The sequence below is a fragment of the Coloeus monedula genome, assembly GCF_965178545.1.
Source record: "Coloeus monedula genome assembly, chromosome: 39".
NCBI classification, from domain to species: domain Eukaryota; kingdom Metazoa; phylum Chordata; class Aves; order Passeriformes; family Corvidae; genus Coloeus; species Coloeus monedula.
Genome location: NC_138819.1, coordinates 1,249,059 through 1,271,019, shown reverse-complemented (window position 1 = coordinate 1,271,019; position 21,961 = coordinate 1,249,059). Strand labels below are relative to the sequence as shown.

The window sequence follows — 21,961 nt, the reverse complement described above, 5'->3', positions numbered from 1 at the left end:
GGGACATCGGGGGGACATCGGGGACACCGGGGGGACGTTGGGGACACCAGGGGGACATTGGGGACACCGGGGGGACATCGGGGGGATATCGGGGACAGCCCGAGCCCTTCCCGTGGGAACGGTGGGAGAGCTGCCGGAACGCCTGGGGGACACCGGGGGGACGTTGGGGACACCGGGGGGACATTGGGGACACCGGGGGGACATTGGGGACATCAGGGGGACATCAGGGGCATCGAGGGGACATTGGGGACACCAGGGGGACACTGGGGACACCACGGGGACATCGGGGTCACCCCAAGCCCTTCCCATGGGAACGGTGGGAGAGCTGCCGGAACACCTGGGGGACACCGGGGGGGACATTGGGGACACCATGGGGCCATCGGGGACATCGGGGTCACCCCGAGCCCTTCCTGTGGGAACGGTGGGAGAGCTGCCGGAACGCCTGGGGGACGGGGGGGGGGACATTGGGGACATCAGGGGGGACACTGGGGATACTGGGGATACTGGGGGGGGGGTCTGGGGACACTTTGGGGATACCACGGGGGGTTTGAGGACACTTTGGGGGTTGGGGACACCGGGGGGGTGGGGACGTTTTGGGGACACTGGTGGGGTTTGGGGACACTTTGGGGACACTTTGGCACCTCTTTGGGGACACTTTGGGGATACTTTGGGGACACCGGCGGGGTGGGGACACGGAGGGGGGTTTGGGGACACTTTGGGGACACCAGGGGGGTTTGGGGACACTTTGGGGACACTTTGGGGACACTTTGGAGACACTTTGGCACCTCTTTGGGGACACTTTGGGGACACTTTGGGGACACCAGGGGGGTTTGGGGACACTTTAGGGACACTTTGGGGACACCAGGGGGGTTTGGGGACACTTTGGGGACACTTTGGGGACACTTTGGGGACACTTTGGCACCTCTTTGGGGACACTTTGGGGACACCAGGGGGGTTTGGGGACACTTTGGGGACACTTTGGGGACACTTTGGCACCTCTTTGGGGACACTTTGGGGATACTTTGGGGACACCGGTGGGGTGGGGACACGGAGGGGGGTTTGGGGACACTTTGGGGACACTTTTGCACCTCTTTGGGGATACTTTGGGGACACTTTGGGGACACCAGGGGGGTTTGGGGACACTTTGGGGACACTTTGGGGACACTTTGGCACCTCTTTGGGGGTGAGCTTGCGGCCGGTCTCGTCCACGTACTCGATCTTGACGTCCGGCCGGTAGCCGTCCTTCTCCTTGAAGTCCTGCGTGAAGCCCCGGTACTCCTCCCGCCGGCTGTACTTGTCATCGATGGCCCTGCCCACAGCGCCGTACTGGGGGAACTGGGAGCACTGGGGGGACACTGGGGGGACTGGGGATACTGGGGGGACACTGGGGGGCATTGGGGAAATGGGGGAGTGGGGGGAGTGGGGGGACACTGGGGGGACATTGGGGGGACTGGGGGGCATTGGGGGGAGTGGGGGAGTGGGGGGAATGGGGGGATACTGGGGGGACTGGGGATACTGGGGGGACTGGGGGGCACTGGGGGGCATTGGGGGGCACTGGGGGGACACTGGGGGGCATTGGGGGTATGGGGGAGTAGGGGGAATGGGGGCACTGGGGACAGCAGGGACACTGGGGGGACTGGGGGGACTGGGGGGACATTGGGGGAACTGGGGGGACACTGGGGGGAATGGGGGGACACTGGGGGGAATGGGGGGCATTGGGGGCACTGGGGAGACACTGGGGGGACTGGGGGGAGTGGGGGGACACGGGGGGCACTGGGGACACTGGGGGGAGTGGGGGGACACTGGGGGGACATTGGGGGGACTGGGGGGCATTGGGGGGAGTGGGGGAGTGGGGGGAATGGGGGCACTGGGGACAGCAGGGACACTGGGGGGACTGGGGGGACTGGGGGGACATTGGGGGAACTGGGGGGACACTGGGGGGAATGGGGGGCATTGGGGACACTGGGGACACTGGGGGGAGTGGGGGGACACGGGGGGCACTGGGGACACTGGGGGGAGTGGGGGGACACTGGGGGGACATTGGGGGGACTGGGGGGCATTGGGGGGAGTGGGGGAGTGGGGGGAATGGGGGGATACTGGGGGGACTGGGGATACTGGGGGGACACTGGGGGGCATTGGGGGACTGGAGGAATGGGGGACTGGGGGCACTGGGGACAGCAGGGACACTGGGGGGACTGGGGGGACTGGGGGGACTGGGGGGACACTGGGGGAACTGGGGGGAATGGGGGGCATTGGGGGCACTGGGAACACTGGGGAGACACTGGGGGGACTGGGGGGACACGGGGGGCACTGGGGACACTGGGGGGACACTGGGGGGACTGGGGATACTGGGGGGCATTGGGGGGAGTGGGGGAGTGGGGGGACTGGGGGGACACTGGGGGAATACTGGGGGGAGTGGGGACAGCGGGGACACTGGGGATACTGGGGGAATGGGGGCACTGGGGGGCACTGGGGGCACTGGGGACAGCAGGGGGACTGGGGGGACACTGGGGGGACTGGGAATGACACAAGGGATGCAGGTGACATTGGGGACACTCAGGTGGCGCAGGGGTGGCACAGGAGTGGCACAGGGGTGGCACAGGTGGCATTGGGGACACTCAGGTGGCACAGGGGTGGCACAGGGGTGGCACAGGTGACATTGGGGGCACTCAGGTGGCACAGGGGGTGGCACAGGGCACACAGGGGTGGCACAGGGGTGACACAGGTGACATTGGGGGCACTCAGGTGGCACAGGGGTGGCACAGGGGTGGCACAGGTGGCATTGGGGACACTCAGGTGGCACAGGGCACACAGGGGTGGCACAGGTGGCATTGGGGGCACTCAGGTGGCACAGGGGTGGCACGGGTGGCACTCACATCTTGTCCTCGATGCAGTACACGGCCGAGGGCAGCGATTTGTTGGGGGCTTTCACCCGCGCCACTTTCTGCACCGTGGTCTCCAACAGCCCTGGGGACACCGGGGGGGACGTGAGACCCCCCAAACCCCCAAAACCCCCCAAATGGACCCCAAAATCCCCAAACGGACCCCAACCCCCCCCCAAAAGGACCTCGAAGCCCCCCCAAACCCCCCCAAAACGACCCCAAACCCCCCAAAAAGGGACCCCAAAGGCCCCCCCAAGCCCCCCCAAAAGGACCCCAAAACCCCCCCAAACGGACCCCAAACCCCCAAAAAGGGACCCCAAAACCCCCCCAAGCCACCAAAAAGGACCCCAAAGACCCTCCAAGCCCCCCCAAAAGGACCCCAAACCCCCCCCAAAAGGACCTCGAAGCCCCCCAAAGCCACCCAAAAGGACCCCAAACCCCCCAAAAGTGACCCCAAACCCCCCCAAAAGGACCTTGAAGCCCCCCCAAACCCCCCCAAAAGGACCCCAACCCCCAAAAAGGGACCCCAAAGGCCCCCCAAGCCCCCAAAAAGGACCCCAAACCCCCCAAAAAGGACCTCGAAGCCCCCCAAAGCCACCCAAAAGGACCCCAAACCCCCAAAAAGGGACCCCAAAGGCCCCCCAAGCCCCCCCAAAAGGACCCCAAAACCCCCCCAAAAAGGACCCCAAACCCCCCCAAAAGGACCTCGAAGCCCCCCCAAAGCCACCCAAAAGGACCCCAAACCCCCCAAAAGTGACCCCAAACCCCCCCAAAAGGACCTTGAAGCCCCCCCAAACCCCCCCAAAAGGACCCCAACCCCCAAAAAGGGACCTCAAAGGCCCCCCCAACCCCCCCCAAAAGGACCCCAAAGCCCCCAAAAAGGACCTCAAACCCCCCCCAAAAGGACCCCAAACCCCCCAAACAGAACCCAAACCCCCCCAAAAGGACCCCAAACCCCCCAAACAGAACCCAAACCCCCCCAAAAGGACCTCGAAGCCCCCCCAAAAGGACCCCAAACCCCCCAAAAAGGACCCCAAACCCCCCAAGCCCCCAAAAAGGACCCCAAAGCCCCCCCAAGCCCCCCCAAAAGGACCCCAAACCCCCCAAAAAGGACCCCAAACCCCCCCCAAAAGGACCTCGAAGCCCCCCCAAAGCCACCCAAAAAGACCACAAACCCCCCAAAAGTGACCACAAACCCCCCAAAAGTGACCCCAAACCCCCCAAAAAGGACCTCGAAGCCCCCCCAAACCCCCCCAAAAGGACCCCAAACCCCCAAAAAGGGACCCCAAAGGCCTCCCCAAGCCCCCAAAAAGGACCCTAAAGCCCCCCCAACCCCCCCCAAAAGGACCCCAAAGCCCCCAAAAAGGACCCCAAACCCCCCAAACAGACCCCAAAGCCCCCCAAAAGGACCCCAAACCCCCCAAAAAGGACCTCGAAGCCCCTCCAAAAGGACCCCAAACCCCCCAAAAAGGACCCCAAACCCCCCAAGCCCCCAAAAAGGACCCCAAAGCCCCCCCAAGCCCCCCCAAAAGGACCCCAAACCCCCCAAAAAGGACCCCAAACCCCCCCCAAAAGGACCTCGAAGCCCCCCCAAAGCCACCCAAAAGGACCCCAAACCCCCCAAAAGTGACCCCAAACCCCCCCAAAAGGACCTCGAAGCCCCCCCAAACCCCCCCAAAAGGACCTCAAAGCCCCCCCAAAAGGACCCCAACCCCCCCCAAAAAGGACCTCGAAGCCCCCCCAAAGCCACCCAAAAGGACCCCAAACCCCCAAAAAGGGACCCCAAAGGCCCCCCCAAGCCACCCAAAAGGGACCCCAAAGACCCCCCAAGCCCCCCCAAAAGGACCCCAAACCCCCCAAAAAGGACCCCAACCCCCCCCAAAAAGGACCTCAAACCCCCCCAAAAGGACCTTGAAGCCCCCCCAAAGCCACCCAAAAGGACCCCAACCCCCCCCAAAAAGGGACCTCAAAGGCCCCCCTAGCCCCCAAAAAGGACCCTAAAGCCCCCCCAACCCCCCCCAAAAAGGACCCCAAAGCCCTCAAAAAGGACCCCAAACCCCCCAAACAGACCCCAAACCCCCCCAAAAGGACCCCAAAGCCCCCAAAAAGGACCTCGAAGCCCCTCCAAAAGGACCCCAAACCCCCCAAAAAGGACCCCAAACCCCCCAAGCCCCCAAAAAGGACCCCAAAGCCCCCCAAGCCCCCCCAAAAGGACCCCAAAGCCCCCAAAAAGGACCCCAAACCCCCCCCAAAAGGACCTCGAAGCCCCCCCAAACCCCCCCAAAAGGACCACAAATGCCCCCAAAAAGGGACCCCAAAGGCCCCCCAAGCCCCCAAAAGGGACCCCAAAGACCCCCCAAGTCCCCCCAAAAGGACCCCAAACCCCCCAAAAAGGACCTCAAACCCCCCCAAAAAGGACCTCAAACCCCCCCAAAAGGACCTCGAAGCCCCCCCAAAGCCACCCAAAAGGACCCCAAACCCCCCAAAAGTGACCCCAAACCCCCCAAAAAGGACCTCGAAACCCCCCCAAACCCCCCCAAAAGGACCCCAAACCCCCAAAAAGGGACCCCAAACCCCCCAAACAGACCCCAACCCCCCCAAAAAGGACCTCAAACCCCCCCAAAAGGACCTTGAAGCCCCCCCAAACCCCCCCAAAAGGACCCCAAACCCCCCAAAAAGGACCCCAAAGCCCCCCCAAGCCCCCCCAAAAGGACCCCAAACCCCCCAAAAAGGACCCCAAACCCCCCCCAAAAGACCCCAACCCCCCCGAAGCCCCCCCAAAACATCCCAAAGCCCCCCAAAAGGACCCCAGCCCCCCCGAAGCCCCCCCAAAAGGACCCCAAAGCCCCCCCAAAAGGACCCCGAAGCCCCCAAAAAGGACCTCGAAGCCCCCCCAAAAGGACCTCAAAGCCCCCCCAAGCCCCCCCAGAAGGACCCCAAACCCCCCAAAAAGGGACCCCAAAGGCCCCCCTAGCCCCCAAAAAGGACCCTAAAGCCCCCCCAACCCCCCCCAAAAGGACCCCAAAGCCCCCAAAAAGGACCTCGAAGCCCCTCCAAAAGGACCCCAAACCCCCCAAGCCCCCAAAAAGGACCCCAAAGCCCCCCCAAGCCCCCCCAAAAGGACCCCAAAGCCCCCAAAAAGGACCCCAAACCCCCCCCAAAAGGACCTCGAAGCCCCCCCAAAGCCACCCAAAAGGACCAAAAATGCCCCCAAAAGTGACCCCAAAGGCCCCCCAAGCCCCCAAAAGGGACCCCAAAGACCCCCCAAGTCCCCCCAAAAGGACCCCAAACCCCCCAAACAGACCCCAAACCCCCCCAAAAGGACCCCAAACCCCCCCAAAAAGGACCTCAAACCCCCCCAAAAGGACCTCGAAGCCCCCCCAAAGCCACCCAAAAGGACCCCAAACCCCCCAAAAGTGACCCCAAACCCCCCAAAAAGGACCTCGAAGCCCCCCCAAACCCCCCCAAAAGGACCCCAAACCCCCAAAAAGGGACCCCAAAGGCCCCCCCAAGCCCCCAAAAAGGACCCTAAAGCCCCCCCAACCCCCCCCAAAAGGACCCCAAAGCCCCCAAAAAGGACCCCAAACCCCCCAAAAAGGACCCCAACCCCCCCCAAAAGGACCCCAAACCCCCCAAAAAGGACCCCAAACCCCCCCCAAAAGGACCTTGAAGCCCCCCCAAAGCCACCCAAAAGGACCCCAAACCCCCCAAAAGTGACCCCAAACCCCCCCCAAAAGGACCTCGAAGCCCCCCCCAAGCCACCCAAAAGGACCACAAATGCCCCCAAAAAGGGACCCCAAAGGCCCCCCAAGCCCCCAAAAGGACCCCAAACCCCCCAAACAGACCCCAAGCCCCCCAAAAAGGACCTCAAACCCCCCCAAAAGGACCCCAACCCCCCCCAAAAAGGACCTCAACCCCCCCCAAAAGGACCTTGAATCCCCCCCAAAAGGACCTCAAAGCCCCCCCAAGCCCCCCCAAAAGGACCCCAAACCCCCCAAAAAGGGACCCCAAAGGCCCCCCTAGCCCCCAAAAAGGACCCTAAAGCCCCCCCAACCCCCCCCAAAAGGACCCCAAAGCCCCCAAAAAGGACCCCAAACCCCCCAAACAGACCCCAAACCCCCCCAAAAGGACCCCAAACCCCCCAAAAAGGACCTCGAAGCCCCCCCAAAAGGACCCCAAACCCCCCCAAGCCCCCCCAAAAGGACCCCAAACCCCCCAAAAAGGACCCCAAACCCCCCAAGCCCCCAAAAAGGACCCCAAAGCCCCCCCAAGCCCCCCCAAAAGGACCCCAAACCCCCCAAAAAGGACCCCAAAGCCCCCCCAAGCCCCCCCAAAAGGACCCCAAGCCCCCCCAAAAAGGACCCCAACCCCCCCCCAAAAGACCCCAACCCCCCCGAAGCCCCCCCAAAACATCCCAAAGCCCCCCAAAAGGACCCCAGCCCCCCCGAAGCCCCCCCAAAAGGACCCCGAAGCCCCCCCAAAAGGACCCCAGCCCCCCCGAAGCCCCCTGCCCACCCTTGTTCTGGCAGAGCAGCAGCGCGGCCGCCAGGCCCCGGTTCACGATGGGCTCCTCGTCCAGGATCGTGGTGGACGAGGCCGAGAACTGGGGCGGGAAAAGGGGGGCTCAGGGGGCACCCCAAAATCGGGCACCCCAAAATCGGGGAAACCCAAATGGGGAAACCCAAAATTGGGGAACCCCAAAATCGGGAACCTCAAAATCAGAGAAACCCAAAATTGGGGACCCCAAAATCGGGCACCCCAAAATCGGGGCACCCCAAAATCGGGGAAACCCAAATGGGGAAACCCAAAATTGGGAACCCCAAAATCGGGGAACCCCAAAATTGGGGAAACCCAAAATTAGGGACCCCAAAATCGGGCACCCCAAAATCGGGAAAACCCAAAATCGGGCACCCCAAAATCGGGCACCCCAAAATTGGGGACCCCAAAATCGGGGAACCCCAAAATTGGGGACCCCAAAATCGGGGAACCCCAAATCGGGCACCCCAAAATCGGGCACCCCAAAATCGGGGAAACCCAAATGGGGAAACCCAAAATTGGGAACCCCAAAATCGGGGAACCCCGAAATCGGGGAAACCCAAATGGAGAAACCCAAAATTGGGAACCCCAAAATCGGGGAACCCCAAAATCGGGGAAACCCAAATGGGGAAACCCAAAATTGGGGACCCCAAAATCGGGCACCCCAAAATCGGGGAAACCCAAAATTGGGGACCCCAAAATCGGGCACCCCAAAATTGGGGACCCCAAAATCGAGGAAACCCAAAATTGGGGAACCCCGAAATCGGGGAACCCCGAAATCGGGGAAACCCAAATGGAGAAACCCAAAATTGGGGAATCCCAAAATCAGGGAACTCCGAAATCGGGGAAACCCAAAATTGGGGAACCCCAAAATCAGGCACCCCAAAATCGGAGAAACCCAAAATTGGGCACCCCAAAATCGGGGAGCACCCCGAAATCGGGAACCCCGAAATTGGGGAAACCCGAAATCGGGAAACCCAAAATTGGGAACCCCAAAATCGGGGAACCCCAAAATCAGGCACCCCAAAATCGGAGAAACCCAAAATCGGGCACCCCAAAATCGGGGGGCACCCCGAAATCGGGAACCCCGAAATTGAGGAAACCCGAAATCGGGAAACCCAAAATTGGGAACCCCAAAATCGGGGGGACACCCCGAAATTGGGAACCCCAAAATCGGGGGGACACCCCGAAATCGGGAAACCCAAAATTGGGAACCCCAAAATCGGGGAACCCCAAAATCGGGGAATCCTGAAATCAGGGGGCACCCCAAAATCGGGAACCCCAAAATCGGGAACCCCAAAATTGGGGAACCCCAAAATCGGGGAACCCCAAATCGGGCACCCCAAAATCGGGCACCCCAAAATCGGAGAACCCCAAAATTGGGAACCCCAAAATCGGGGGGTACCCCAAAATCAGGGGTCCCCTTTCCCATTTTCGGGGTCCCCTCCCCATTTTCGGGGTCCCCTTTCCCCATTTCGGGGTCCCATTTTCGGGGTCCCTTTTCCCATTTTCTCCTCCCCTTTCCCCATTTCGGGTCCCCCTCCCCATTTTCGGGGTCCCCTCCCCATTTTCGGGGTCCCCATTTCGGGTCCCCCTCCCCATTTTGGGCTCCCCCTCCCCATTTTTGGGGTCCCCTTCACCATTTTTGGGGTCCCCCTCCCCATTTTCTCCTCCCCCTCCCCATTTTCGGGCTCCCCCTCCCCATTTCGGGGTCCCCATTTTGGGGTCCCTTTTCCCATTTTCGGGGTCCCTTTTTCCATTTTCGGGGTCCCCTCCCCATTTTCGGGCTCCCCCTCCCCATTTTCGGGGTCCCTTTCCCCATTTCAGGGTCCCTTTTTCCATTTTCGGGGTCCCCATTTCGGGGTCCCATTTTCGGGGTCCCTTCTCCCATTTTCAGGGTCCCTTTTTCAATTTTCGGGGTCCCCTCCCCATTTTCGGGGTCCCCCTCCCCATTTTCGGGGTCCCTTTCCCATTTTCGGGGTCCCCCTCCCCATTTTCGGGGTCCCTTTCCCCATTTTCGGGGTCCCCATTTCGGGGTCCCATTTTCGGGGTCCCTTTTCCCATTTTCTCCTCCCCCCTCCCCATTTTCGGGGTCCCTTTCCCCATTTCGGGGTCCCTTTTTCCATTTTCGGGGTCCCTTTTTCCATTTTCGGGGTTCCTTTTTCCATTTTGGGGTCCCCTTTCCCCATTTTCAGGTCCCCCTCCCCATTTTCGGGGTCCCCTCCCCATTTTCGGGGTCCCCTCCCCATTTTGGGCTCCCCCTCCCCATTTTTGGGGTCCCTTTCCCCATTTTTGGGGTCCCCCTCCCCATTTTCTCCTCCCCCTCCCCATTTTCGGGCTCCCCCTCCCCATTTCGGGGTCCCCATTTTGGGGTCCCTTTTCCCATTTTCGGGGTCCCTTTTTCCATTTTTGGGGTCCCCATTTCGGGGTCCCATTTTCAGGGTCCCTTTTCCCATTTTCTCCTCCCCCTTTCCCCATTTTGGGCTCCCCCTCCCCATTTTCGGGCTCCCCTTTCCCATTTTCGGGCTCCCCCTCCCCATTTTCGGGGTCCCTTTTTCCATTTCGGGCTCCCCCTCCCCATTTTCGGGGTCCCCTCCCCATTTTCGGGGTCCCCCTCCCCATTTCGGGGTCCCTTTTCCCATTTTCGGGGTCCCTTTTTCCATTTTCGGGGTCCCTTTCCCCATTTTCGGGCTCCCCCTCCCCATTTCGGGCTCCCCCTCCCCATTTTCGGGGTCCCTTTTTCCATCTTCGGGGTCCCTTTTTCCATTTTCGGGCTCCCCCTCCCCATTTTCGGGCTCCCCCTCCCCATTTTCGGGGTCCCTTTTTCCATTTTCGGGCTCCCCCTCCCCATTTTTGGGCTCCCCCTCCCCATTTTCGGGGTCCCTTTTTCCATCTTCGGGGTCCCCTCCCCATTTTCGAGGTCCCCTCCCCATTTTGGGCTCCCCCTCCCCATTTTCAGGGTCCTTTTTTCCATTTTTGGGGTCCCCCTCCCCATTTTCTCCTCCCCCTCCCCATTTTCAGGCTCCCCCTCCCCATTTCGGGGTCCCCATTTTGGGGTCCCTTTTCCCATCTTCGGGGTCCCTTTCCCCATTTTCGGGCTCCCCTTTCCCATTTTCGGGGTCCCTTTCCCCATTTTCGGGGTCCCTTTCCCCATTTTCGGGCTCCCTCTCCCCATTTTCGGGCTCCCCTTTCCCATTTTCGGGGTCCCCTTTCCCATTTTCGGGGTCCCTTTTTCCATCTTCGGGGTCCCTTTTTCCATTTTCGGGCTCCCCCTCCCCATTTTCGGGGTCCCTTTCCCCATTTTCGGGGTCCCCTTTCCCATTTTCGGGGTCCCATTTTCGGGGTCCCCTTTCCCATTTTCGGGGTCCCCATTTCGGGGTCCCATTTTCGGGGTCCCTTTTCCCATTTTCTCCTCCCCCCTCCCCATTTTCGGGGTCCCTTTCCCCATTTTCGGGGTCCCTTTTTCCATTTTTGGGGTCCCCTTTCCCCATTTTCGGGGTCCCCTTTCCCATTTTCGGGCTCCCCCTCCCCATTTTCGGGCTCCCCCTCCCCATTTTCGGGCTCCCCCTCCCCATTTTCGGGGTCCCTTTTCCCATTTTCGGGCTCCCCTTTCCCATTTTCGGGGTCCCTTTCCCCATTTTCGGGCTCCCCTTTCCCATTTTCGGGGTCCCTTTTTCCATTTTCGGGCTCCCCTTTCCCATTTTCGGGGTCCCTTTTCCCATTTTCGGGCTCCCCCTCCCCATTTTTGGGGTCCCCCTCCCCATTTTCGGGCTCCCCTTTCCCATTTTCGGGGTCCCTTTTCCCATTTTCGGGCTCCCCTTTCCCATTTTCGGGGTCCCCCTCCCCATTTTCTCCTCCCCCTCCCCATTTTCGGGCTCCCCCTCCCCATTTTCGGGGTCCCCTTCCCCATTTTCGGGCTCCCCCTCCCCATTTTCGGGGTCCCCTTTCCCATTTTCGGGCTCCCCCTCCCCATTTTCGGGGTCCCTTTTTCCATTTTCGGGGTCCCTTTCCCCATTTTCGGGCTCCCCCTCCCCATTTCGGGCTCCCCCTCCCCATTTTCGGGGTCCCTTTTTCCATTTTCGGGGTCCCTTTCCCCATTTTCGGGCTCCCCCTCCCCATTTTCGGGGTCCCTTTTTCCATTTTTGGGGTCCCCCTCCCCATTTTCTCCTCCCCCTCCCCATTTTCGGGCTCCCCCTCCCCATTTTCGGGGTCCCCTCCCCATTTTGGGCTCCCCCTCCCCATTTTCGGGCTCCCCCTCCCCATTTTCGGGGTCCCCTTTCCCATTTTCGGGGTCCCTTTCCCATTTTCGGGCTCCCCCTCCCCATTTTCGGGGTCCCTTCCCCATTTTCGGGCTCCCCCTCCCCATTTTCGGGGTCCCCCTCCCCATTTTTTGGGTCCCCCTCCCCATTTTTGGGGTCCCTTTTCCATTTTCGGGGTCCCCTTTCCCATTTTCGGGCTCCCCTTTCCCATTTTCGGGGTCCCTTTTCCATTTTCGGGGTCCCCTTTCCCCATTTTCGGGCTCCCCTTTCCCATTTCGGGCTCCCCTTTCCGGGCTGCCCGCACCTCCTGCTGCTGCCGCTCCTCCGCCAGGTTCACGCTGCTCCACCCCACGTTCTCCTCCCCCTCCGAGTCCGGCGGCTCCGGCGGCGACAGCGGGCGGCCAGCGCGCTCCAGGGCCTATTGATCAGTATCGGATATTGATCAGTATTGATCGGTATTGGATATTGATCGGGCGGCCAGCGCGCTCCAGGGCCTATTGATCAGTATCGGATATTGATCAGTATTGATCGGTATTGGATATTGACAGCGGGCGGCCAGCGCGCTCCAGGGCCTATTGATCGGTATTGGATATTGATTGGATATTGATTGGATATTGATCAGTATTGGATATTGATCGGGCGGCCAGCGCGCTCCAGGGCCTATTGATCAGTATTGGATATTGACTGGTATTGGATATTGATCAGTATTGGATATTGATCAGGCGGCCAGCGCGCTCCAGGGCCTATTGATCGGTATTGGATATTGATTGGATATTGATTGGATATTGATCGGGATTGGATATTGATCGGGATTGGATATTGATCGGGATTGGATATTGATCGGGTGGCCAGCGCGCTCCAGGGCCTATTGATCGGTATTGATCAGTATTGGGTATTGATCGGGATTGGATATTGATCGGGATTGGATATTGATCGGGATTGGGTATTGATCGGGATTGGGTATTGATCAGTATTGGATATTGATCGGGATTGGATATTGATCGGGCGGCCAGCGCACTCCAGGGCCTATTGATCGGTATTGATCAGTATTGATCGGGATTGGATATTGATCGGGCGGCCAGCGCGCTCCAGGGCCTATTGATCGGTATTGGGTATTGATCAGTATTGGATATTGATCGGAATTGGATATTGATCGGGATTGATCAGTATTGGATATTGATCAGTATTGGATATTGATCGGGATTGGATATTGATCGGGCGGCCAGCGCGCTCCAGGGCCTATTGATCGGTATTGGGTATTGATCGGTATTGGGTATTGATCGGGCGGCCAGCGCGCTCCAGGGCCTATTGATCGGTATTGATCGGTATTGGATATTGATCGGTATTGATCGGGATTGGATATTGATTGGGCCGCCAGCACGCTCCAGGGCCTGCGGGTATTGATCGGTATTAGATATTGATCAGTATTGGGGATTGATCGGTATTGGATATTGATCGGTATTGGGTATTGATCAATCAGGATGGGATATCAATTGATTACGGATATTGAACTTCCCCCAAATCCCCCGAATTCCCCCCAAAACCCCCTGAATTTTCCCCTAAAACCCCCCTAAATCCCCTGAATCCCCCCTAAAATCCCCCAAACCTCCCCAAATTTCCCCAAAACCCCCCAAATCCTCCCCAAACCCCCCAAATCCCCCCAAACCCCCCCAAATTTCCCCCAAACCCCCCCAAATCCCCCCAAATCCCCCAAATTTCCCCCAAATTCCCCCAACCCCCCCCAAACCCCTCCAAATCCCCCCCAAATTTCCTCCAAATCCCCCCCAAACCCCCCCAAAATCCTCCAGATTTCCCCCAAATTTCCCCAAAATCCCCCCAAATCCCCCCCAACCCCCCCCAAATTTCCCCCAAACACCCCCAAATCCCCCCCAAACTCCCTCAAACCCCCCCAAAACCCCCCCAAATTTCCCCTAAATCCCCCCCAAACCTCCCCAAATTTCCCCCAAACCCCCCCCAAATCCCCCCAAATCTCCCCCAAAATCCCCCAAATTTCCCCCAAACCCCCCAAATCCCCCCCAAATTTCCCCAAAATCCCCCCCAAATTTCCCCAAAATCCCCCCCAAAACTCCCCCCAAATCCCCCCAAATTTCCCCCAAATCCTCCCCCCAAAATCCCCCCAAATTTCCCCCAAACCCCCCAAATTTTCCCCAAATCCCCCCAAATTTCCCCCAAACCCCCCAAATTTCCCCCAAACCCCCCCAAATTTCCCCAAACCCCCCCAAATTTCCCCCAAAGCCCCCTAAATCCCCTCCAAATTTCCCCAAAATCCCCCAAATTTCCCCCAAATCCCCCCAAACCCCCCCCAAACCTCCCCAAATTTCCCCAAACCCCCCCCAAATCCCCCCAAAGTTCCCCCAAATCCCCCCAAACCCCCCAAATCCCCCCCAAAACCCCCCAAATCCTCCCCAAATCCCCCCCAAATTTCCCCAACCCCCCCCAAATTTCCCCCAAAGCCCCCCAAATCCCCTCCAAATTTCCCCAAAATCCCCCCAAATTTCCCCCAAATCCCCCCCAAATTTCCCCAAAATCCCCCAAATTTCCCCAAAATCCCCCCAAATTCCCCCAAACCCCCCCAAATTTCCCCCAAAACCCCCCCAAAACCCCTCCAAATCCCCCCCAAATCCCCCCCCAAACTTCCCCAAAACTTTCCCCAAATCCCCCCCAAACTCCCCCAAATCCTCCCCAAATCCCCCCCAATCCCCCCCAAATCCCCCCCAAACCCCCTCCAAATTTCCCCCAAATCCCCCCCAAACCCCCCCAAATCCCCCCCAAACTCCCCCAAATTTCCCCAAAATCCCCCCAAATCCCCTCCAAATTTCCCCCAAAACCCCCCAAAATCCCCCAAATCCCCCCCAATCCCCCCCAAATCCCCCAAATCCCCCCCAAATTTCCCCCAAATCCCCCAAATTTCCCCCAAATTCCCCCAACCCCCCTCCAAACCCCTCCAAATCCCCCCCAAATCCCCCCCAATCCCCCCAAATTTCCCCAAAATCCCCCCAAACTCCCACCAAATCCCCCCCAAACTCCCCCAAATTTCCCCCAAACCCCCCAATCCCCCCCAAATCCCCCCCAAACTCCCCCAAATTTCCCCAAAATCCCCCCAAATCCCCTCCAAATTTCCCCCAAAACCCCCCAAAATCCCCCAAATCCCCCCCAAATCCCCCCCAAACCTCCCCAAACCTCCCCAAATCCCCCCCAAACTCCCCCAAATTTCCCCCAAATCCCCCCCAAAACTCCCCCCAACTCCCCCCAAATCCCCTCCAAATTTCCCCCAAACCTCCCCAAATTTCCCCCAAAGCCCCCCAAACACCCCCAAAATCCCCCCAATCCCCCCCAAACCCCCCCAAAATCCCCCCAAATTTCCCCAAACTCCCCCCAAATCCCCCCCAAAATCCCCCCAACCCCCCCCAAACCCCTCCAAATTCCCCCAAATCCCCCCAAATTTCCCCAAAATCCCCCCCAAACACCCCAATCCCCCCCAAACCTCCCCAAATCCCCCCCAAACTCCCCCAAATCCTCCCCCAAATCCCCCCAAACACCCCCAAAATCCCCCCCAAACCCCCCCAAACCCCCCCAAATTTCCCCCAAACCCCCCCCAAATCCCCTCCAAATTTCCCCCAAACCCCCCCCAAATTTCCCCAAAATCCCCCCCAACCCCCCCAAATCCCCCAAAATCCCCCAAATCCCCCCCCAAACTTCCCCAAAACTTTCCCCAAATCCCCCCCAAACTCCCCCAAATCCCCCCCAAATCCCCCCCAAATTCCCCCAAACCCCCCCAAATTTCCCCAAATTCCCCCCCAAACCCCCCCAAAATCCCCCCCCAACCCCCCGACCCCCCCGTGGCGCTGACCAGGAGCTCGTCGTGCTCCTCGCGGTTCCCGGCCAGGCCGTAGGTCGGGATCTCGCCCAGGGTCCGGCAGAATTCCGAGGTTGCGTTGAAGACGATGCTGCCGCCCGCCCCTCCCCCCCCCGGCCGCGCCTCCGGCCCCGCCGGGCCCCCCCCGGGCCCCCCCCGGAGCAGCTCCAGCACCTGCGGAGGGGGAGGAGCCACTTTTGGGGCAGTTCTGCCCTTTTGGGGCAGTTCTGCCCTTTTTGGGGCAGTTCTGCCGTTTTGGGGATTTCTGCCGTTTTTAGGGGGATTTCTGCCGTTTTTGGGCATTTCTGGCCTTTCTGGGGATGTTCTCTTTTTGGGGGCATTTCTGCCCTTTTTGGGCATTTCTGCCGTTTTTGGGGGATTTCTGCCGGTTTTGGGGCAGTTCTGCCGTTTTTGGGGGATTTCTGCCGGTTTTGGGGCAGTTCTGCCGTTTTTGGGGATTTCTGCCGTTTTTGGGCAGTTCTGCCGTTTTTGGGATTTCTGCCGTTTTTGGGCATTTCTGCCGGTTTTGGGGGTGTTTTTGTTCTCTTTTTGGGGGGGGATTTCTGCCCTTTTTGGGGCATTTCTGCCGTTTTTGGGGCATTTCTGCCCTTTTGGGCATTTCTGCCGTTTTTGGGCAGTTCTGCCGTTTTTGGGGATTTCTGCCGTTTTTGGGATTTCTGCCGTTTTTGGGGCATTTCTGCCCTTTTTAGGGGGATTTCTGCCCTTTTTAGGGGGCGTTTTTGTTCTCTTTTTGGGGGGATTTCTGCCCTTTTGGGGCATTTCTGCCGTTTTGGGGATTTCTGCCCTTTTTGGGCATTTCTGCCCTTTTTGGGGCATTTCTGCCGTTTTTGGGGGGATTTCTGCCCTTTTTGGGGCGTTTTTCTCCCCTTTTTGGGGGGATTTCTGCCCTTTTTGGGGAATTTCTGCCCTTTTTGGGGGCGTTTTTCTCCCCTTTTTGGGGGGATTTCTGCCCTTTTTGGGGAATTTCTGCCCTTTTTGGGGGCGTTCTCTTTTTAGAGGGATTTCTGCCCTTTTTGGGGAATTTCTGCCCTTTTTGGGCAGTTCTGCCTTTTTTGGGGCATTTCTGCCCTTTTTAGGGGGATTTCTGCCGTTTTTGGGCATTTCTGCCCTTTCTGGGGATGTTCTCTTTTTTGGGGCATTTCTGCCCTTTTTGCGCATTTCTGCCGTTTTGGGGATTTCTGCCGTTTTTGGGCAGTTCTGCCGTTTTTGGGGGGATTTCTGCCGTTTTTGGGCATTTCTGCCCTTTCTGGGGATTTCTCTTTTTGGGGGGATTTCTCCCCTTTTTGAGGGGCGTTTCTCCCCTTTTTGGGGGCGTTTCTCCCCTTTTTGGGGGCATTTCTGCCCTTTTTGGGGGCGTTCTCTTTTTGGGGGGATTTCTGCCCTTTTTGGGGGATTTCTGCCCTTTTTGAGGAATTTCTGCCCTTTTTTGTGGGGATTTCTGCCCTTTTTGGGGCATTTCTGCCCTTTTTGGGGGCGTTTTTGTTCTCTTTTTGGGGGCGTTCTCTTTTTGGGGGGATTTCTGCCCTTTTTGGGGCATTTCTGCCCTTTTTGGGGGGATTTCTGCCCTTTTTGGGGGCGTTTTTGTTCTCTTTTTGGGGCATTTCTGCCCTTTTTGGGGGCGTTTTTGTTCTCTTTTTGGGGGGATTTCTGCCCTTTTTGGGGGCGTTTTTGTTCTCTTTTTGGGGGGATTTCTGCCCTTTTTGGGGGGATTTCTGCCCCTTTTGGGGCATTTCTGCCCTTTTTGGGGGCGTTTTTCTCCCCTTTTTGGGGGGATTTCTGCCCTTTTTGGGGCATTTTTCTCCCCTTTTTGGGGCATTTCTGCCCTTTTTGGGGCATTTCTGCCCTTTTTGAGGGTGTTCTCTTTTTGGGGGGATTTCTGCTCTTTTTGGGGCATTTCTGCCCTTTTTGGGGCATTTCTGCCCTTTTTGGGGGGATTTCTGCCCTTTTTGGGGGGATTTCTCTTTTTGGGGGCATTTCTGCCCTTTTTGGGGGCGTTCTCTTTTTGGGGGGATTTCTGCCCTTTTTGGGGGATTTCTGCCCTTTTTGGGGGCGTTTTTCTCCCCTTTTTGGGGGCGTTTTTCTCCCCTTTTTGGGGAATTTCTCGCTTTTTTGGGGGTGTTCTCCCCTTTTTGGGGGCATTTTCCCCTTTTTGGGGGAATTTTTCACCTTTTTGGGGGCGTTTCTCCCCTTTTTGGGGATTTTATCCCCTTTTTGGGGGGATTTCTCGCTTTTTGGGGGGCATTCTCCCCTTTTTGAGGGAATTTCTCCCCTTTTGGGGGCATTTTTCTCCCCTTTTTGGGGAATTTCTGCCCTTTCTGGGGCATTTTCCCCTTTTTGGGGGGATTTCTCCCCTTTTTGGGGGGATTTCTCCCTATTTTGGGGGCGTTTCTCGCTTTTTTGGGGAATTTATCGCTTTTTTTGGGGCGTTTTTCCCCCCTTTTTGGGGAAATTTCTCGCTTTTTTGGCGGCATTTTTCTCCTTTTGGGGGGAATTTCTCCCCTTTTTGGGGTCGTTCTCTTTTTTGGGGGAATTTATTGCTTTTTTGGGGGCATTTTTCTCCTTTTTGGGGTTGTTCTCCCCTTTTGGGGGGAATTTCTCGCCTTTTTGGGGGAATTTCTCGCCTTTTTGGGGGCATTTTCTCTTTTTGGGGGGAATTTATTGCTTTTTTAGGGGCATTTTTCTCCTTTTTGGGGTCGTTCTCCCCCATTTTGGGGCCATTCCCTCCCACTTTGGGGTCGTTCTCTCATTTTTTGGGGAATTTCTCGCTTTTTTGGGGTCATTTTTCTCCTTTTTGGGGGAATTTCTTGCCTTTTGGGGGGCGTTTCTCTCTTTTTTGGGGTCATTTTTCTCCTTTTTAGGGTCATTCTCCATTTTGGGGTCACTCTCCCCCATTTTGGGGGCATTTATCTCCTTTTTGGGGTCACTTTTGGGGCTGTTTCAGGGTGGGTTTGGGGTGATTTTGGGGCTGTTTGGGGCTATTTCGGGGTGGTTTTGGGGAGGTTTTTGGGGCTGTTTTGGGGTATTTTTGGGGTGGTTTTGGGGAGGTTTTTGGGGCTGTTTCGGGGTGGTTTTGGGGAGGATTTTGGGGCTGTTTCAGGGTATTTTTGGGGTGATTTTGGAGAGGTTTTTGGGGCTGTTTCGGGGTGGTTTTGGGGAGGTTTTTGGGGCTGTTTCGGGGTATTTTTGGGGTGGTTTTGGGGAGGTTTTTGGGGCTGTTTCGGGGTGGTTTTGGAGAGGTTTTTGGGGCTGTTTCGGGGTGGTTTTGGGGAGGTTTTTGGGGTGTTTCGGGGTATTTTTGGGGTGGTTTTGGGGAGGTTTTTGGGGGCTGTTTCGGGGTGGTTTTGGGGAGGATTTTGGGGCTGTTTCAGGGTATTTTTGGGGTGATTTTGGAGAGGTTTTTGGGGCTGTTTCGGGGTGGTTTTGGGGAGGTTTTTGGGGCTGTTTCGGGGTATTTTTGGGGTGGTTTTGGGGAGGTTTTTGGGGCTGTTTCGGGGTGGTTTTGGGGAGGTTTTTGGGGCTGTTTCAGGGTATTTTTGGGGTGGTTTTGGGGAGGTTTTTGGGGCTGTTTCGGGGTATTTTTGGGGTGGTTTTGGGGAGGTTTTTGGGGCTGTTTCAGGGTATTTTTGGGGTGGTTTTGGAGAGGTTTTTGGGGCTGTTTCGGGGTGGTTTTGGGGAGGATTTTGGGGCTGTTTCAGGGTATTTTTGGGGTGGTTTTGGGGAGGTTTTTGGGGCTGTTTTGGGGTATTTTTGGGGTGGATTTGGGGTGATTTTGGAGAGGTTTTTCGGGCTGTTTCGGGGTGGTTTTGGGGAGGTTTTTGGGGCTGTTTCGGGGTATTTTTGGGGTGGTTTTGGGGAGGTTTTTGGGGCTGTTTCGGGGTGTTTTCGGGGTGCTCTGACCTTCTCTCCACCCCCCTCACGCAGCTCCCGCAGCTGCCGCAGGCGCCGGCCCCGCTCCAGCTGCTGCTGCAGCTCCTGCTCGGCCTCGTCCTCCTCCAGGGCCGGGGGGGTCCCGGGGGCTTCTGCCTCATCTGGGGGGGGCAAATTCGGGTCAGGGGCACCCCAAAATCCACAAAAATCACCCCAAAAATCCCATAAACCCCTCTAGCACCCCAACAAAAGCCCCCCTTGAGCTCCTGCTCTGCCTCGTCCTTTTCCAGAAATGGAGGGGGGGGGTCCTGGTTGCTCTGGGGGGGCAAATTCGGGTCAGGGAGACCCCAAAATCCCCAAAAATCACCCCAAAAACCCCTCCTAAACCCCCCTAGCACCCCAAAAAAAGCCCCCCTTGAGCTCCTGCTCTGCCTCATCCTCCTCCAGGGCCAGGGGGGGTCCTGGCTCCTCTGGGGGGGCAAATTTGGGTCAGGGGCACCCAAAATCCCCAAAACTCACCCCAAAACCCCCCAAAACCCCCCAAAATGCCCCAAACCCCCCACCGTCGCTGCTGATGTCCATGCTCTCCGTGCGGGTGTCATCCGAGGGCAGCGGGGCCTGGGGGGTCCCCTCGGGGGGGCCGGAGGCGTTTTCGGGGTCCCCCCCGGCCCCCTCCTCATCCTCCTGCACCCGCCGGCCTCGGCCCCGCGACCTGGGGGGGTCAGGGGGGGTTAAGGGGGGTTTGGGGGAGTTTAGGGGGAATTTGGGGGAGTTTTGGGGGGGTTTGGGGGCGGTTTGGGGGGGTTTAGGGGGGATTTGGGGAGGATTTGGGGGGGGTCTGGGGGGGTCTGGGGGGGCTTGGGGGGGATTTGGGGGGGTTTAGGGGGGATTTGGGGAGGGTCTGGGGGGGTTTTGGGGGGATTTGGGGAGGTTGGGGGGGATTTTGGGGGGGGTCTGAGGGGAATTCGGGGGGATTTGGGGGGGATTTGAGGGGGTTTGGGAGGATTTGGGGGAGATTTGGGGGGATTTGGGGGAATTTGGGGGAGGTTTTGGGGGGATTTGGGGGGGCTTGGGGGGGTTTAGGGGGAATCGGGGGGGATTGGGGGGGGTCTGAGGGGAATTTGGGGGGATTTGGGGGGGTTTGGGGGGGTTGGGGGCGAATTTGGGGGGGTTTAGGGGGAATCGGGGGGGATTTGGGGGGGTCTGAGGGGGATTTGGGGGGGTTTGGGAGGGTTTTGGGGGGATTTGGGGAGGTTGGGGGGGATTTGGGGGGGTCTGAGGGGAATTGGGGGGATTTGGGGGGGATTGGGGGGGTTGGGAGGATTTGGGGGGGTTTGGGGGGGTTTTGGGGGGATTTGGGGGAGGTTTTGGGGGGATTTGGGGGGGCTTGGGGGGGTTTAGGGGGAATCGGGGGGGATTTGGGGGGGTCTGAGGGGAATTTGGGGGGATTTGGGGGGGATTTGGGGGCCTGAACCCCCAACAGGACCCCCGGGACCCCCCCCCAAATCCCTTAGGGGACCCCCCAAACTCTGCCCAGCCCCCCCCCCCCCCCCCCTCCCCCCCAGGGGCTCTCAAGGATCCACTCAAGACCCTCCCCCACCCACCCCCTCCCCCAACTCACGGACACCCCGAGACCCCCAAATCCCCCCCAAATCCCCCCCAGGACCCCTCAAATTCCCCCCAAATCCCCCCAGGACCCCTCAAATTCCCCCCAAATCCCCCCCAGGACCCCTCCCCACCCCTTTGGGACCCTCCCCAATCCCCCAGGACCCCCCAAATCCCCCCCAGGACCCTCCCAAGACCCTCAAATCCCCCCCAAGACCCCTCCCCACTCCCCCAGGACCCCCCCAAATCCCCCCAGGACCCCTCAAATCCCCCCCAGGACCCCTCAAATTCCCCCCAAATCCCCCCCAGGACCCCTCAAATTCCCCCCAAATCCCCCCAGGACCCTCCTAAGACCCCCCAAATCCCCCCCAGGACCCCTCAAACTCCCCCCAAATCCCCCCCAGGACCCCTCCCCACCCCTTTGGGACCCTCCCCAATCCCCCAGGACCCCCCAAATCCCCCCCAGGACCCTCCCAAGACCCTCAAATCCCCCCCAAGACCCCTCCCCACGCCCCCAGGACCCCCCCAAATCCCCCCAGGACGCCTCAAATCCCCCCCAGGACCCCTCAAATTCCCCCCAAATCCCCCCAGGACCCTCCTAAGACCCCCCAAATCCCCCCCAGGACCCCTCAAATTCCCCCCAAATCCCCCCAGGACCCTCCTAAGACCCCTCAAATCCCCCCCAGGACCCCTCAAACTCCCCCAAATCCCCCCAGGACCCTCCTAAGACCCCCCAAATCCCCCCCAGGACCCCTCAAACTCCCCCCAAATCCCCCCCAGGACCCCTCCCCACCCCTTTGGGACCCTCCCCACTCCCCCAAGACCCCCAAATCCCCCCCAAGACCCCTCAAATCCCCCCCAGGACCCCTCAAACTCCCCCCAAATCCCCCCCCAGGACCCCTCCCCACCCCTTT

General features: G+C 59.0%; 1 protein-coding gene across 1 annotated transcript in view; it reads right to left on the bottom strand.

Moving 5' to 3' along the window:
* SART1 (spliceosome associated factor 1, recruiter of U4/U6.U5 tri-snRNP) overlaps positions 1-21,961 on the bottom strand; it is a 48,715-nt gene that overhangs the window by 2,942 nt on the left and 23,812 nt on the right. The window contains exons 11-17 of the mRNA XM_082300323.1: positions 20,006-20,154; positions 19,473-19,603; positions 15,549-15,728; positions 11,982-12,095; positions 7,398-7,485; positions 2,877-2,967; positions 1,174-1,309 (exon numbers count right to left, since the gene is read on the bottom strand). Coding sequence (XP_082156449.1) covers positions 1,174-1,309; positions 2,877-2,967; positions 7,398-7,485; positions 11,982-12,095; positions 15,549-15,728; positions 19,473-19,603; positions 20,006-20,154 — 889 coding nt within the window. The remainder of the gene's footprint in view (positions 1-1,173; positions 1,310-2,876; positions 2,968-7,397; positions 7,486-11,981; positions 12,096-15,548; positions 15,729-19,472; positions 19,604-20,005; positions 20,155-21,961) is intronic.